This window comes from Geotrypetes seraphini, chromosome 3, assembly GCF_902459505.1.
Source record: "Geotrypetes seraphini chromosome 3, aGeoSer1.1, whole genome shotgun sequence".
NCBI classification, from domain to species: Eukaryota; Metazoa; Chordata; class Amphibia; order Gymnophiona; family Dermophiidae; genus Geotrypetes; species Geotrypetes seraphini.
In genome coordinates this window covers 87,254,572-87,272,630 of record NC_047086.1, presented here as the reverse complement: position 1 = coordinate 87,272,630, position 18,059 = coordinate 87,254,572, and the positions used below count along the sequence as shown (strand labels likewise).

The following is an 18,059-nucleotide window of genomic DNA, read 5'->3' as shown; positions in this document are numbered from 1 at the left end:
GAGAACACTGTTGCGTTAGTTTTCAAGGTCCAATCACATCAAAGAATGATGCTTATCTAGGCAGTTGTATAATAAAAAGAATGGATAAGATAACATGACACGTGAAATTGTCATGAATCGGAGGGATACATACCATGTAGGTCCTAAAAGCAGGCTTGTGGATTAGATATAAACTATGAAGACAGTGGCGTACCTAACATATGTGACACCCAAGGTCCATCATATTTTGACACCCCCCTATCTGTATGAAAACATGATTTTTAGTAACAGTCCACACATCACGCAAGAATGTACCTAGGAAAAGGCAGCATCTTACATATTGCAGTGAGTAGTACATCAATACACCCATTGTAAAACTAAACAAGCCATACTAGTACAGATCAATCCTACACAGTCAATCCTAACTGAAAACCATGTCTTTTGAACACACAGAACACAGAAAACACCTTCGCCTAGTAAGGCATAGGTAATCACAAACTAACCCCTCTCCCTTTTACAAAACTGTAATGTGGTTTTTAGCCATGATGGTAACAGCTCAGACTCTCATAGAATTCTGAGCAATTACCACCATGGCCGGTGCTAAAAAAACACTCTACAGTTTTGTAAAAGGGGGGATAAAATAGAAAAATGTAGACAAAGATTAAATTGAACCAGCAAGAAGCTGGACTCTGCATACAATGCAACACCACAGAAACAGTGATGCATCTCCCCTAAAGCAAAAAAATAAATAAATATAATTTTTTTTCTACATTGTCTTATCTGGTTTCTGCTTTCCTTATAGTCTTGTTACTCTCTTTCTTTCATCCACTGTCTACCCTCTCTCTGCCCCTTCTATATGGCATCTTCTCTCCTTGTATTCCCCTTCCATCTCTCCCTTCACCCCTATTAATCTGGCATCCATCTTCTTCCATTCTCTCCTCTAATGGTCTGGCATCTCTCTCCTCTTCTTCCCTTCCTTCCCCCACACCCCATGGTCTGGCATTTCACTCTCTCCTCTCCCTTCTCCCCACTTCCATCAGCATCTGCCCCCTTTCTTTCCCTCCAACCCAATTCCATCCAGTATCCTTCCCCCTTATGTCTCTCTCTCCTTTCCCTACACACCAATTCCATCAGCATCTGCCCCCTTTCTCTCCCTCCACTACCCTTCCATACCACCCTGACCCCTTTTTTCTCCCTCTACCACCCTTCTATGCTCCTCTCTTCCTCCAAACCAGCAAGGTCCCATGATGATTGCTTCTGTTGCCTCTGCCTCTGGAAGATGTAAGTGACGTTGGAGGGGGTGGGCCGGCAGACGCAGGGAGTTGCGGCAAGGTTCCGCAATGACAACAGCTGCCGGTCCACCCTTCCAACGTCACTTACGTCTTCTGGAGGCAGAAGCGGCAAATGCAGTCATCGCGGGACCATCCTGCACTTCAGTGCGACTGCCGACTGCTTCGGAATAAGTACAGCAACCGCGCTGAGGTGCAGGTGCCATTTAGAGCAGCTCGGAAGGTTCTGGATCCATCCGGCTATGTACCCCCCTAGGGCTGGCACCCGGGGTGGTCTGCCACTGTATGAGGGGACAAAAAAAATAATATAAAGAATGGATAAATTGACCGATTTAGACATGTCATACAATTATAACCACAAAAATATGTCATAAAATGTAATTCTAAACTCAAAAGACTCCAGACGAAAAGCAGACTATAGAAAGGAAACCAGAAAAGACCAAACCCATAGTACTAAGATTCAAATGCTAAAATCGGACATGTCCATTATGAAGAGACATGTGGATCACTGCTAATTATAACGAGTGAGTCTTTAAAATATGAGACGGTAACGGATAGCCAGACCTGGTGGACGGAAGTGATAAATACTGGAGCCAAAATCAGAGCACCATGATGAAAACATGGATGGAAATATGGATACCTATTTATACTTTTGAGTAAAATTGTGATGCGAACATGTCATAGAAAAGAATAAATAATGTGTAAACTAAAAATCAAGAACAACATATTGTAACACCGAATTCAGAATTAATGAAATAACATGCCGACCGGGTAGATGAAAAGTGAAACCTGGGAAAGATCTAAATTATTGTTCAAATGAGCTTCTATTAAAACCAAAAAATAAAACCACAGCACTCGGGAAAGTAAAAAAAGGAGAGTAAAATGGACTTACCGAAAAGGTCTCTGCACTGATGAGATAAACTCATACGCAGAATAAATGTGAACACGCGACAGTGGGGCTATGATATTTGATCTGTTGAAAGAGGCGGCAAAAAAGTGTCGGCAGTGGATTGGATGCACACTGATAGGGGAGAGGCATCGGGCTGTTAAAAAAGGCTGCTTTAATAAATAAATAAATGAAAATACAGTGGTACCTTGGTTTACGAGCATAATTTGTTCCAGAAGTATGCTCGTAAATCAAAATACTCGTATATCGTAGGAACTAAGGGAAACTCACTTGATACGTTCCCCCCCTTCCCCCCCCCGCAATCCGGCATTCCCCTGCTCGAGTCGCACCCCCCCACCGCGATCTGAAATCCCCCAGCATCCTCCCAAACACGCTGCTTACCCCATCTGGCCACTGGCCACCGGCACCAACGCACAGGACATGCCGGTGCCGGTAGATCTGCGTCTTCTTCTTTGAGGGCCTTGAGCATCTGCGCATGCTCAAGGCCTTCAAGTTCACGCTCTCTCCGATATTCTCGGAGATCTCGGAGAGAGCGTGAACTCGAAGGTCTTGAGCATGCGCAGATGCTCAAGGCCCAGCAAAGTAGAGGACGCAGATCTTCGGGCACCAGAATGTCCTGTGCGTTGGTGCCAGTGGCCAGATGGGAGTAAGCAGCGTATTCGGGTGTGTGCTGGGGGATTTCAGATAATGACACGGGGGGGGGGGGAAAGTACGACGCGAGCAGGGGGATGCCAGATCGCTGGGGACGCCGCTCGCAAATCGCAAACCGGTGCACTCGTAAACCGAGGTACCACTGTACTAGTGAAAAATTAAATAAAAAACCAAAACCATGATAAAATGCCGAACCTGACTGCAAGTGGTAGTGAAAGTAGCATAAGGCACCCGTAGTACTGTTAGTGCCAGAGCTGCTTAGAATAAAAAACCTTGCTGTACATGAGGAGAAAAAAAAAAGAATGAGGTGATATGTAAAGTGCTGGCCCCTCTCTGCACCACTTAATAAAACTAAGGAGCGATATTCTAGAGCAGGGGTGCCCACACTTTTTGGGCTTGCGAGCTACTTTTAAAATGACCAAGTCAAAATGATCTACCAACAATAAAATTTTAAAAAAACACAAAGCACACTGTACGCAGAGAAAATGTTAATTATCATTTATATTCCGCAGGTTTTTTCAAAGAGGTCAAAGCAGATGACTCTATGCACTGTCACCTCAGTAACAACCATACATAAATAGACAAATATACCCCCCATCCTTTTTATTAAACCACAATAGCAGTGTTTAGCGCAGGGAGCTGTTCTGAATGCCCAGGGCTGCTCTCGACACTCATAGGCTCCCTGCGCTAAAAAATGCTATTGTTGTTTAGTAAAAGGGGGGCCATAGTGCAAAATATAGACAGCAGATATAAATTCAGACACATTTTGATCACTAAATTTAAAATAAAATCATTTTTTCTACCTTGTCTGGTGATTTCATGAGTCTCTGGTTGCACTTTCTTCTTCTGACTGTGCATCCAATCTTTCTTCCCTTCTTTCAGCCTGTATGCTTCCTCTCCTCCAGACCTCATTCCCTCCCCCAACTTTTTCTTCCTCTCTCCCTGCCTCTCTTTCCTTTTTCTCTCTTCATGCCCCCTTTCTTTTTTTCTGTTTCTCTTCTTTCCTTCTGTCTCCCTACCTGTTCTCTTTCTTTCTTTCTCCCTGCCCTCCCCCAAGCCACTGCCGCTGTCATCGGGGAACAGGCCCCCAAGCCGCTGCCACCATCAGATAACAGGCCCCAAATCTGCCGCCGCCCCATGCTCTCCCTGCTTTGGGCCGACCAGCATTCCTCTCCCCGATGTCAATTCTGCCATCGGAGAGGAAGTTCCAGCCCATCCAGGCAGCGATTGGCTGGCCAGAATTTCCTCTCAGACGGCAGAATTGACGTGGGGGAGAGGAAGGCTGATCGGCCCAAGATCACGATCGATCTATTGGGAGAAATGCTGCCGGGTCCTGCCTTTGCGGAAACAGAAAGTAGGCAGGACCTGGCAGCAAGAACAGCAAATTGTAAGCTTCACTGACCTGCCTCCCACCTTAGCCCGTAGCGAACACATGCTCCGGGACTCTAACATGTGCATGCCGGCTTCCCTTCTTTTCTCTTCCCCCCCCCCCCTCCCGGACATAACTTCCGGTTTCAGAGGGAAGAGAAGGGAAGCCGGCACGCACACGTTAGAGCCCCGGAACATAAGTTCTCCAAGCCGTTTTTTTTTTTAATGTTGAGCAGCAGCGGCAGCAGCAGCAGAATTCACATCGGTTGATAGCCGGGCGGTCATCTAAATTAGTGGGCCGGAGAACCCGGCTAAAAAGCCCTAGGGAGAACACTGGGATATGGCACACTTTAGGTTTATTTTTTGGCCTTATATTTGAATGTTAGGACACCCATTTTCTAGAATACTTGTGGTGATCACATTGCCACTTGGTTTTCTCATTTTATTGAGGTAGATGCCAACTATTATCACCCTTCTTCAGGTGAGTCAATAGCCATATCAAGCATCCGGTGGACCAGCATGGGATCTCTGAACTCTAACCTATGCTGCACTTTTCTCCTAAAAGATGCAGAATTTCAGCATTTGGGTCTAAAGATTACAGAAGCTCACTTCCTTTTCCCTCTACTTACGGGTCCAGTATCCATGTCCCTTCTACTCTCCTCCTCCCCCTGCAGGTCTAGCATCCATGTCTCCTCCTCTGCATTCCCACTTGCAGTGCAGCAACAGGTCCCCTCCCCTTTCTGCCTCTCCCCCTGCAGGTCTAGTATCCATGTGTCCTCCTCTCTCCCACCCTCCAAATTTGGAGTACTGCATCCATGTTCCTGTCTAGCATCTATGTTCCTTCCACCTCCAAATCATGGTCTAGCATCCATGTCTCCATCCACTCCTCCTCCCCTGTGTGGATCTGGTCTCTCACCAAACTCCACCTCCCCCCCCCCATGAGATCAGACATACCTGCGGGCCTCTCAGAGTAGTAGCAGCAAAGTTCAGCAGAAGCAGCTCTGTGAACGAGCTACTTACAGTTGTCCCTGCAAGGGCCTTCCCTCTGCCATATCATCTATCTACAGGAAGTGATGTGGCAGAGTGAAGAGGGACCAACCACAAGCAGTCCATTCATGGCTGGCTGCCACTACCACTGCTACTCTGGGAGGCCCACAGGTATATTTGGGGGGGTTACGGGGGATTGGAGGGAGAGAGGCCCAACCTGCGCGGGTGAGGGGACAGGGATAGAGGTTGAATCTTGGAGAAGGCAGGAGCCCACAGGCCTTGAACAAGCGCAGAAGTTCAAGGCCCTGCACCCGGATCTGCATACACCAGCGTTAACAGCTTTATTTGTGGTTGTGACAATTGCCTAGTAAGAAGAATGCGGTGGTGGCAGGGTAAAGTGCAGGGTACTGCTGGTTTTCGGGAAGTGAAGCCCTGGAGGAGAACAGCATAGGTCATGGGAAGCCATGCAGGAGAGTAGCGTCGGTCATGGCGGATTGTGCAGAAAAGTAGCTCCACCCATCGGGAGGAGGTGTGCAGGACAGCTCCAGTGATCAGGAGGGGCATGCAGGAGAGCAGCGCCGGCCATCAGACTCAAATATAAATCGAGACCCCCATTTTTGGCGTTCAAGACAGAGTGGCCAGAGAAGCTTTTGGATTCAGAATTTACTGTTAATCTGTACAGGAGCTGTCTCCTGGTTGGCCAATAAACCGTTCTTTATTTTACCATGAAAGTTTGTTCTTTAGCATCCCTGTGCACAAAGAATCTCTATAGCTGCTATTTTCTGTTTTTTCTTTTTCAGATGAAATGAAAACATTTGCTGGACAACAGATTGAGCCCCTCTTCCAGTTCTCCTGGTTAATTGTATTTCTGACCCTCTTATTATGTGGAGGTTTGGGTTTGCTGCTTGTTTTCACTGTGGATCCAAAACTTGGAATAGCAGTGGCATTGAGCTTGTTAGCTATCCTGTATATTTTCTTTAGTAAGTACTTTCAATTTTATTAAATATACATTCTTTTTGATATGACAATTTTTTGCAATATATTTGTGCTCTAGTTTTAGTTTCGCTATGGTTTGGTAATACGAGGGGATGTTGAAAAGTTCTCTGCCCAACCAACTTCTTAAATTCTGAGTGTTATTTTGCCACTGTAGCTGAAAAGCGTGTTATTTTATTTTGTAAAGTGCCAATTTTGCAGAATCATAATGCTATGTTTTGACATTTTCAGATCGATTGAACCATGCCAATGAAAAGTGGAATTTTTAAGTATGGAACTCCAAGCCATCATGAAGTTCCTATTCCTGCAGAAGAAAACTCCAAAAGAAATCCATGAATGTATGATGCAGACATTGAGTGACAAATGCCCATCATATTCCACAGTGAAGCAGTGGTGTGCAAACTTTCAGAGTGATGCAGCAAGGTCTGGGAGGCCTCAAACAGTGTCAACTCCTGAAATTGTTGACCATGTCCATGGCATGATTTGAGCAGATCAGTGAATATCAGCTAAAACAATTGCTGAGACACTACAGATACCCATGGAATGGTGTATAATCCATGAGCAGCTGGGTATGCAGAAGCTGTCGGCCAAGAAGGTGCCCAAATGTTTGAATGCTGATGAGAAATGACATCGAGTGTGCTCTTCTAAGCATTTTCAGTGAGCTGGTGCCAATGTTTTGGAAAGATTAGTTACGGTTGTTGAAACATAGTTACACCACTATGATCCTGAGACAAAACAGCAATGGCGATACTCAGGTTCTCCAAGGCCAAGGAAATTCAAGACCCAAAAGCAGGAAAAATCATGGCCACATTGTTTTGTGATCAGGAAGGTGTTGTAATGACTATCTTCCAAGGAGCCAGACTGTTACTGCAGAATACTACTGCAACTTGCTCTGCCGATTAATGGAGGCATTGAAAGAAAAATGGAAAGGGAAGCTGCGGAAAGGAGTTCTCTTTTTGCAAGACAATGCACCTGCTCACAAATTTAGCAAAATGACGGATGTTTGATGCAGCTGGAGTTTGTGTATAGGCCATCCACTCTTCTCACCAGATCTTGCTCCATCTGACTATTTTCTGTTTCCAACCCTTAAAAAAAAGTTTGAAAGTGTGACAATTTTCGGGTGATTCAGAGGTGATTGCAGCAGTGGAGCAGTATTTCAGTGACCAGACATCAGATTATTGTTTGGAAAGTTTCCAGAAACTTCATACACGATGTAGCAAGTATGTTGAACTTAGAACATAAGAATAGCTTTACTGGGTCAGACCAATGGTCCATCAAGCCCAATAGCCCGTTCTTATGGTGGCCAATTCAGGTCACTAATACTTGGCCAAAACCCAAGGAATAGCAATATTCCATGCTACCAATTCAGGGCAAGCAGTGGCTTCCCCCATGTCTTTCTCAATAATAGACTATGGACTTTTCCTTCAGGAACTTGTCTAAATCTTTCTTAAAACCAGCTATGCGATCCGCTCTTACCACAACCTCATTCCAGAACTGAACTATTGTCTGAGTGAAAATAATTTCCTCCTATTGGTTTTAAAAGTATTTCCCTGTAACTTCAAGTGTCCCCTAGTCTTTGTAATTTTTGATGGAGTGAAAAATCGTTCCACTTGTCCCTTTCTACTCCACTCAGGATTTTGTGGACTTCAATCATATCTCCCCTCAGTCATCTCTTTTCCAAGCTGAAGAGCCCTAAACATTTTAGTCTTTCCTCATATGAGAAGAGTTCCATCCCCTTTATCATCTTGGTCGCTCTTCTTTGAACCTTTTCTAGCGCCACTATATCTTTCTTGAGATAAGGAGACCAGAATTGGAAGCAATACACCTGATGAGGTCGCACCATGGAGCGATACAGGGGTATTTAACCATTCCTTTTTTAATAATTCCTATCATTCTGTTTGCATTTTTGGTCGCTGCCGCACAAAATCCTGAGTGAAGTAGAATGGGTACAAGTGGATCGTTTTTTCAATTCTTCAGAAATTACAAAGACTAGGGGACACTTGATGAAATTACAAGGAAATACTTTTAAAACCAATAAGAGGAATTTTTTTTTCACTGAGAGAATAGTTAAGCTCTGGAATGCATTGCTGAGGTTATGGTAAGAGCGGATGGCATAGCTGGTTTTAAGAAAGGTTTGGACAAATTCCTGGAGGAAAAGTCTATAGTCTGTTATTGAGAAAGACACGGGGGAAGCCTGGATTGGTAGCTTGGCATATTGCTACTCCTTCGGTTTTGGCCAGGTAATAGTGAGCTGGATTGGTCACTGTGAAAACGGGCTACTGGACTTGATGGACCATTGGTCTGACCCAGAAAGGCTATTCTTATGTTCTTTTGAGATCATATTATGGCTCACAGCAGTTCCAGGTGGGCTCAGTCACCAGTTCCCACACAGCAGCAGCCTCCAAAAAGGCCCAATGATGCCAGATATGTAGCCGCACCTCCACTGATAGGTGGGAGGTTGACAGCTTTCTGGGAGGCTTGGGCGCAGATATGCTCTGACCACTGGGTATTAGGCATCATTTAGGAGGATTGCAAACTCAAATCCTTTCATCCCCGACGGACTTATTTGTGAACTTCCCAATCAGTCGGCCAGAGAAAGTGGTCAAAATGCAAACAGCAGTAAGAAGATAGATATCCGGGCTGTAGAATCTGTACCAACAGAAGAATTGGGCTTGAGCAGATACTCTATATACTTTGCCATGCCCAAAAGAGACTCAGAAGATTGGAGACCAATCCTGGATCTGAAGTCAGTAAATGCAGTACTATAAGTGTCCTGATTCCACATGGAGACCTTTTGGTCAGTCATTGTGGTGGTGACACCAGGAGAATTTCCAGCCTCTTTGGATTTGATGGAGGCCTACTTGCGTATTCCCATCTTTCAGGACCACTAGATATTTCTGTTATTTCATGTCCTAGGAAAAATTTCCAGTTTGCAGCATTGCTCTTCGGTCTAGCAACAGCACCTCACACCTTCACCAAGGTGATGGTCATGGTAGCAGTGCACCTATGTAAAGTGTGAATACTTGGACAATTGGATGATCAGAGTGCCGTCCAAGACCAAGGGCAAGAGAGCAGTGGCATATGTGGTGCAGCTCCTACAAGATCTAGGCTGGAAAAGTCACCTGGAACCAACTCAATCCCTAGAGTATTTGATAGCTTGGTTCAACACGGTAGCTAACCTGCCAGAAGCTTACAGCATAGCACTATCTATAGGTACTGGGTTTGATGGTAGCAACCATTGAGATTTTTACTTGGGCTCTCATCCACGCCTGCTACAGGATACTTTGTCCCGCTGGTCTGTGCAGAAGGATTCTCTCCAAATGCTTTTGTCCTGGACGGAGGAAGTTCAGCGGAGTTTGCTTTGGTGGCTATAGCTAGAGCTGCTGACCAAAGGCCTACCTCGCCACATATCCTCCTGGGTGATTTTGATGACAGATTCCAGCCTGTATGGCTAGGGAACCCATTCTGTTTAGGGTTTCAATCCCAACCCACAATCCAGAAGTTTCAGAAATCCACAAACTTTTCTGTGCACATGCTCCACCCTCTTCGTCTGAGAGCTAGCAAACATATCCAGTTAGAGTTTCTACAAGCAATCCATGCAGAAGTCTTTGCAGTTGCTCTGCTTCTTTTTATTATTTTTTTCGCTTAAAGTTTGTTTTCTCGGTGGCTTCAGTGCTTTGAGACCCCTTCCAGGTGGTCCTCTGTCGGAGGAAAGATGCAGTTCCACAGTGCCAGATTGCTGCTTCAAGGGTCATCTGTTTGGCACTGCGGACGTTGAAGAGCACCCTGGAAGGCAAAGCAGTCAAGGTCTTCTCAGTCAATGCCACTAGGGGTGGCATATGTTAACGGACAAGGAGACACCAAGAGTGCTCCATTGACATTAGAGGCCCAATTGATGTTTCATTGGGTGGAGGTCCACCTGCAGACCCCATGTAGTGAGAGTGGACAATGTGCAAGCAGACTACCTCAGCTGACAGCCACTGAACCTGGGGGAGGAGTCACTGTCCCAGAAGGCCTTTGACAGCATTGTGCATCAATGGGGGCGCCCAATGTTTGATCTTATGACATCAGCCAACAACAAGAAAGCCTTGCATTTTTTTTTGAGCCAAAGATGCAAACCTGGAAGTGCCAGAATGGACACAATAGTACAACCATGGCCAGAAAAGGTTCTATTGTATGTATTTCCCCATGACCTGTGATAGGCTGGATCATTCACAGAATTGCAAGTCACCCAGGATTAGTAATCCTGGTTGCCCCAAATTGGTCGCGTTGGCCCTGGAACACGGATCTAATTCTCTTATAAAGAGACAGGGGTCTCAGAGTGCTGCTGCATCTGTGGCTTTTCTCACAGGGTCCAGCTGCCCTAGAGGATCTGGAATGCTTTGGGTTTAGAGCATGGCAGTTGAGCATGAGGCTTTGAAGAAAAAGGGCTACTCAGAGGTGGTCATAGTGACTCCCCTACACTCTAAGAAGCCAGTGATGGTGGAGGCCTATGCCATGACCTGGAAAATGTTCCAGCACTGGTGTATGCATGAGCAGGTGGAACCACTTAGAGCCCCAATGGCTGTAGTCCTAGCGTTCCTGCAATCGTGTTTCAAGAAGAGTCTGGCAGTTGGTTCCCTCAAAGTGCAGGTAGCAGGGTTATCCCGGTTTAGGGATCGAGTGGATAGAGTTTCTTTAGCTTCACATCCAGATGTAGCCAGATTCTTGAAGGGGGTACTCAACTGCATCCTCCTGTGTGGCAACCTTTTCCTGCTTGGAACCTTAACATGGTTTTGCATAGTCTCACTTAGGTCCCATACAAGTCTTTACAGGAGGCTTCTCTAATGGATTTGACTGTAAAAATGGTTTTCCTAGTGACCATCACTTCAGCATGAAGAGTCTCTGAATTATAGGTGCTCTCATGCAAAGGGCCATTTCTCAAGCTTACAGAGGCTGTGGTTACACTCCGTACAGTTCCCTTGTTTTTGCCAAAAGTGGTATCAGCTTCCATGTTAATCAGGCAATGTGGCTTCCCGTGTTCCAGGCCATGGGTTCAAAGAAAAAAAGATAAGATGTTGGAGTTGCAGGATGTTAGAAGAATTCTTCTCCATTACCTAGAAGTGACAAATGAATTTCATCTTTCGGATCATCTTTTTGTTTTAACAAACACTGGCAAGCAGGGAAAGACAGCCTCTAAGGTATCTATCTCCAGATGCATACATTGGCTGTGGTAAACAGCCTCCGATATCTTTGAAAGCTCACTCCTCTAGAAGTGTGGCAGCTTCATGGGCTGAAGCCCAAACAATAACACCCTAAGAGATTTGTAGGGCAGCTATATGGTCCACACATCATACTTTTTGAGGAAGGAGGGAGAGAAGAGAGGCCTGTACAGGTGAAGATTTTAAGCCCTCCATGATATTGAAGGTGAAGACAAAGCCCCCTGAAATCCCCAGAATAATAAGAAAATGGTAATACTTTTTACAGGCCTGAAAAGTGCTTTTGAAACATTACATAATTCTCACAAATTCTCTTATCTTTACTAAAATTAGCAAAGCCATGCCAAGCAGAACTCATCCTTCATACAGAAGTCAGCACACATCTGCTGAAATAGAGAAGTCCATTTCGTGAGAATAAAATTACCAGCACAGAGAGGAATTACTACATATCTTAATCAAAGAACATAAAATTAATTACTGTACAAATGAGGAATGGGCGTGCTCAGAAAAATTGAGGAACTTTGATATTGTCGGGAATTATATAGAACTTTTTGGTACTTTGACTTAAGGAAAGTAAAAATATTGTTCAATTAATGAAATGATAAGAAAAACGATCATTATGTCCAATATCAAACAAATACATAATATGCACCAATGTGGTCTCAGACTGTCAGAAAATATATATAAGGACAGTCCTTTTAGGCCTGTTTTCAGGACAGACATCCAGGTATACTCAAGTGCTTGAGGTATATTATTTGTCAGCTCTATATGCTGAAGGGATTTGCTCTTGTAAACTGTTATTGATTGTTAATAAAATAAATATTACTTATACCAGCATATTGAGTTGCAGTTATTGAAGGCCGTAATAACAGGTGGCTCTTCATTTTACAAAATTTTACAGAGTTGACATGGCAGCATGTATGGACACCTCTTTTGAGTCCACATTGTTGACTGCAGGCTCATCTATCCCACCCTAGACTCCAGGGCTTGCTATGGTGCTTCTCACTTGTTAAGTCTTCTGTACCTTTTTCACCAGAAGGGAAGAGTAGGTTCTTACCTCCTTCTTTCTGATAGAAGGATACAGGAGGCTTGATGGCCTGCCCTGTCAGATTTCCATTTAGCCTTTTTTCTGTCTCAGACCGGTATATATATATCCAGAAGTTTGGATTTCTGCCTATCAGAAGTATTTGAAGAGCGTTGTAACTTCTCAGTTGTACAGTCATAGTAGTACCTCTGGGATCTCCATCAGTGTTAGTGCTGATTGTTTTAAGGTAGGTGGTTTGTTCTACCTTTTTATTTGTCTCACATGAAGTTGATTTGATTCTCAACACTATTTAAAGAGCCGAACAGAATTTGCTATGTTGGGAAGAATCCCTGTATTTCTCCTCTTATAGTGCTTTGGTACAAACTGAGGAGACCTGTAGTGCATCCCAGAGCAGGAAGTGGAGTCAAAGAAAATTTTACTCCTTCTACACAAACATGCAGTTGGGGATACTTGTCAAGACTCCTGTACCGTTCTACCAGAAAAAAAGATTATTGAAGTAAGAACCTAATCTTCCCCTTCATTCAATGGGATTTAAATTAGCTGTGTGTTGATTTCAGATCAAGTATTTGCACACAGCTCATACACCAAACTCATTTTCACATAATGCCCAAGGAAGCAGACAAAATTTTGCATAAACCTCAACATACTTTTATCAGATCAGCCTCAAAGAAAAGTGATGATAGTTGAGAAGAGAAGCCAGACTCTCTAAGCATACATTTTACACACACCAGAATTTTATGATATTGAGAAATTACACTACATACCGTGTTTCCCCGAAAATAAGACACTAGGGCTTATTTCGGGGAATGTCTTATTTTCAGGGAAACACGGTATCTCTCTCCCTTTTCCTTCCCTTTGTATGCAGCATGTCTCTTCCAAGGCCTCTCCCTTCCTGAGCTGTATCTGTCTCCCTTTCCTTTCCTGTGCAGCATGTCTCCCCTTTGTATGCAGCTGCATTTCTCCCTTGGCCTCTCCTTTTACTTTCAATATGTTTCTTTCTCTGCCTCTACCTTCCCTTCATGTGTAGAGTGTCTCTCTCTCTAATTTTTCATTCCTGTGTAGTATGTCTCCCTCTTTCCCACCCACCTTCCTCCCCATGGGCCCAATCTTCCTTCCTGCTTTCTCCTCACTCCTCAGGTTGGTTTCAAGTTTATTGGTATTGCACCCCTGACAAACATCTGAAGCTTCCAAAACTGCAGCGGTGGCAGTGCTCTGAACGGGCTGCTCTGTGATTTTGTGGCCTTTGCAGCTGGGGCCTTACCTCTGCCACGTCACTGATGAAGTGGCAGAGGGAAGGCTCTGGGGGAGAAGGCCACGAACTTGCGAAGCAGCCCGTTCAGAACGCTGCCACTGGTTTTGAGGCTTCAGAGGTATGTAAGGTGATCGGTGGGGTTCCAGTGCACAAAGGGATGAGAGGGAGGGATCTTAACTGGGCATATTTTTTGGATAGAGCTTATATTAGGTCCTACCCCAAAAATTATGCTAGGGCTTATTTTCAGGGTAGGTCTTATTTTCGGGGAAACACAGTAGTAACAATTTCATGAAAAGCATCATTTAAAGGTTTGGCATCACAGAATAAATGATGCTTTTTGAAGGATATATGACCCCTTTGCCTAGTTTTAAAGGTTTTCACAAGAATATGTTTGTTACTAAAGTTATTTTTTCACATCTCACATTCTCTATGAATTCAGCTATTTATATAATCAAGTTATCTTTTATTATAGTTTCAGTTTACTTTGGAGGCAGGCGAGAAGGAGAAAACTGGAACTGGGCCTGGGTGCTGAGTACAAGGCTAGCCAGACATATTGGGTATTTGGAACTCCTCTTAAAATTGATGTTTGTTAACCCACCAGAACTTCCGGAACAAACCACAAAAGCTTTACCTGTCAGGTAAGAGTTACCCTGTTATACTGTAAATTGTTTTTCAGTCTTTTGTTTTTTTGGCAGAGCTTAGAAATATGACGGCAGATAAAGGCCACATGGCCCATCCAGTCTACCTATCCTCAGCATCCACTATTTCCTCCTTTCTCTTAAGAGATCCCACATACCTGTACAGATGCAAAAGAAGTTTAAAAGTGCTTGTTAGGCAGTGGAAAATCATGAGCAATCCTTTTAAAAACTTTATTTATTTATTTTTTTTTTTTTTTAAAGCTTATTCTCCCTTTTTGGGTAGAGCAGGAGTGTCAAAGTCCCTCCTCGAGGGCTGCAATCCAGTCGGGTTTTCAGGATTTCCCCCAATGAATAGCATACCATGAAAGCAGTGCATGCAAATAGATCTTATGCATATTCATTGAGGAAATCCTAAAAACCCGACTGGATTGTGGCCCTCAAGGAGGGACTTTGACACCTCTGGGGTAGAAGGAAGGGTACATTTGCTGTTTTAGGTTTGTTTACTTTCCTCCCTCTACTTCTGCCTCTCCTCTTTAGCATCCTCAGAACTTTATTTCAATTTTATTTATTTATTCAATTTTCTATACTGTTCTCCCATGAATTTATTAAGGTACTCAAGCATTTGTCCCTGTCTATCCCGGCAGGCTGAAGATCTATCTAATGTACCTACGGCAATGGGGAGATTAATTGACTTGCCTAGGGTCACAAGGAGCAGTGTGGGTTTGAATCTACAATCTTAGGATGCTGAGGCTGGAGCTTTAACCACAGCACCACACTCTCCCCTTAACTATTCTAGAAACAAACATGATGGCAGATAAAGGCCAAATGGCCCATCCAGTCTGCCTATCTGCAGCATCCATTATCTCCTCCTTTCTCTTAAGACAGGGTTGTCCAATGTTGGTCCTCGAGGGCCGCAGTCGGGTTTTCAGTATTTCCCCAATGAATATGCATGAGATCTATTTGCATGCACTGCTTTCAATGCATATTCATTGGGGAAATCCTGAAAACCCAACTGGATTGCGGCCCTCGAGGACCGACATTGGACACCCCTGTCTTAAGAGATCCCACATATCTGTCCCATGCTTTCATGAATTCAGACACAGTCTTTGTCTCCATCACCTGTTCTGGGAGACTATTCCATACATCTTCCACCCTTTCTGTAAAAAAGTATTTCCTTATACAGTGATACGTTGGAATCCAAATGCCCCAGTACTCGAACAATTTGGAATCCGAACTAAAAATTTAAGCAAATTTTGCCCCAGAATCTGAACTCTGCTTTGGAATCCGAACACCCTTGTTTGTGCCCCAGAATTAGAATGCTGCTGTGAAATATTTGTTTATATTTTACCTTAAAATCCAGTGTATTTCCTGTTAAAAATTGAGTTTGTGGGACCCAGAAACGGATTAATCCAGTTTATATTATTTTCAATGGGAAAAATTGTCTTAGAACTCAAACGCTTTGGAACTCGAACGGGGTTCTGGAACGATTAAGTTTGGATTCCAAAGTATCACTGTATTTTTCCTGAGTTTATCACCTCATAAGCTCTCTCATTCTAGAGTTTTACTTCATTTGAAAGAGACTCACCTCCTATAAATTAATGCCACAGAGAAATGTAAACATCTCTATCATATCTTCTCTCCCATCTTTTTTTTTCCAGAGTTGTACTTTTTGAGATCTATAAGTCTGTCCCCATACACTTTATGACAAAGACCGCTAACTAGTTTTGTAGTGGCGCTCTGGACCGACTCCCTCCTATTTATATATTTTTTGAAGGTGTAATCTTCAGAGTTGCACACAGTATTCCAAATGGGCCTCACCAGAGACTTATACAGTGGCACTATAACCATTTTTTTCTTACTGGCCATTCCCCCTCCTTATGCACTTGAGCATCCTCCTGTTTTTGACCGTTGCCTTTTCTACCTGTTTTGCCACCTTAAGATCATCAGACATAATTACCCCCAAGTTCTGTTCTTCTTTTGTACGCAGAAGTACTTTGCCTCCTATACTATACTGTTTTCTTGGATTTTTGCAGCCCAAGTGCATGACCCTAGCTTCTTTTTTCCAAAGCCACCTCTCCTTCCTACCAGCCAATAACATAACATTGCATTTATATACCACAAAACTATGTGGATCTTTGCAGTTAACAATTAATTAACAAAGCTGGACATCAGGCAGCGAATTATAAAAAATAGAGTATGCATTGTCAATTATAAAAAAAATTTCATATAAGTAGATTTTTAACTGTTTTCTAAAATCCATATGCTTAGAAAAGCTTATACCAGACTTAAGAAGCAGGTCATTCTGGAATCCTTTTCTATCTAGTAGGGGCTGCAGCAGCAGATGTGTACTCCCAGCAGACCAGTAGGGCAGCCCAAGCATCATGTCCTCCCAGTAGCATTGCAGGGACCCATCCTAAATGTTCTTTGTTGTTTTGTCACTTACACATATTAGCAGCGTGTGTTAAAAGACAAGCACGCATCTGTGGTGTTTATGCATAACCATTTCTGTTGGTCCAGTTCTTTGAGCTAATTTTTGCTCAATTTTGCATTCTGAGAGCTGCTAGATGAATGCCAAATAACTATTATTGCTGTTGTAAGAGATGCAGGATTTTATACTGCAATTCTTTTTCTTTCAGTTAATATAATGTTATTTAATTTTGACACATAGCTAAAGGAATAATCTCAATATAATGTTAATTTTCTCTGAAGACAAATAGGTTGACCATGCCATATAAATGGGTCATGTCACTGTTCTTTGTACCAAATAGACACATTCGAAAGGACAAGCAATACTTTGGCTGAGGTCACTGACAGACCCTGGCATAGGAAACAGTAAAGCAAAAACAGACTGTGGATAAGATGTCCTGAAAAAGATTTATTTACTTTACAACAAAATCATAAAAATACAAAAATAGATTACAATAATAGTCCATTAACTCAGCAATGTTTTTTAGAAGTATTTGGGCAGTTTTGCTGTGCATTTTCGATGTGTCTATCTGCTGCTGTTATACAGGATGTCTTCAGTCTAATCTTAACCATGGAGTTAATTGAACTATTTTCAATCAAAGTTTCTGTAGCACCTCAAAGGTTATTTTTACTTGAAAGTTTGTAAATCTTATCACCGTCATGTGGTCTTTCACATCTACTCGGTAGTTTTAGTCAAGTTTTTCACTCAATTGTAAGGTTTGTTTATTTTTCATATCGGCTATATTTAGGCCATCATTCAGCCTTGAACTTCTTGCTGGTGAATTTTTGTCATTATCAAGTTGTTTGATTTCACTGTGGCTATTTTCCAGAATCTTCCAAAGAAGACCATTAGAGGCTTCAAGATGTGTTCTAGTGCAACAGGACCATGTGCATTAGGATGCCCACTCATGAGTACCTGGAACCCAGCCTTGATCCCTGTCCCTTTATATTCTGTTAAGATGTCAAAGAAGGGGATTCGTGGCAGAGAAAAGTAAAGAGAAAAGCTTTTTAGTGATAAGACTGTTCTATTGACATCAGCTTTTAGAAATGTCAGTCTCCATGGGTTCAGGAGTTACATTGGACGCCAAACATGATATTTAGTGGTGGTGAGTCAAAAAAAAAATAAATAAATTTGAAAACCAATCTCTCTAAACCTGGAAAATGTAATAGGACAATCTGACAAACTAAAGAGTAGCAAATCATCTGGACTGGATGGTATACATCCCAGAGTGCCTATAGAACAACAAAAAAAAAGAAATTTCATATCTATTATTAGTCATTTATCT

At 43.1% G+C, this 18,059-nt stretch overlaps 1 protein-coding gene across 4 annotated transcripts in view; it reads left to right on the top strand.

The window, feature by feature from the left end:
- KIDINS220 (kinase D interacting substrate 220) overlaps positions 1-18,059 on the top strand; it is a 306,588-nt gene that overhangs the window by 136,094 nt on the left and 152,435 nt on the right. For all 4 annotated transcript variants that reach the window (XM_033937373.1, XM_033937372.1, XM_033937370.1 and 1 more), the window contains exons 14-15: positions 5,982-6,161; positions 14,142-14,307. In XM_033937373.1, coding sequence (XP_033793264.1) covers positions 5,982-6,161; positions 14,142-14,307 — 346 coding nt within the window. The remainder of the gene's footprint in view (positions 1-5,981; positions 6,162-14,141; positions 14,308-18,059) is intronic.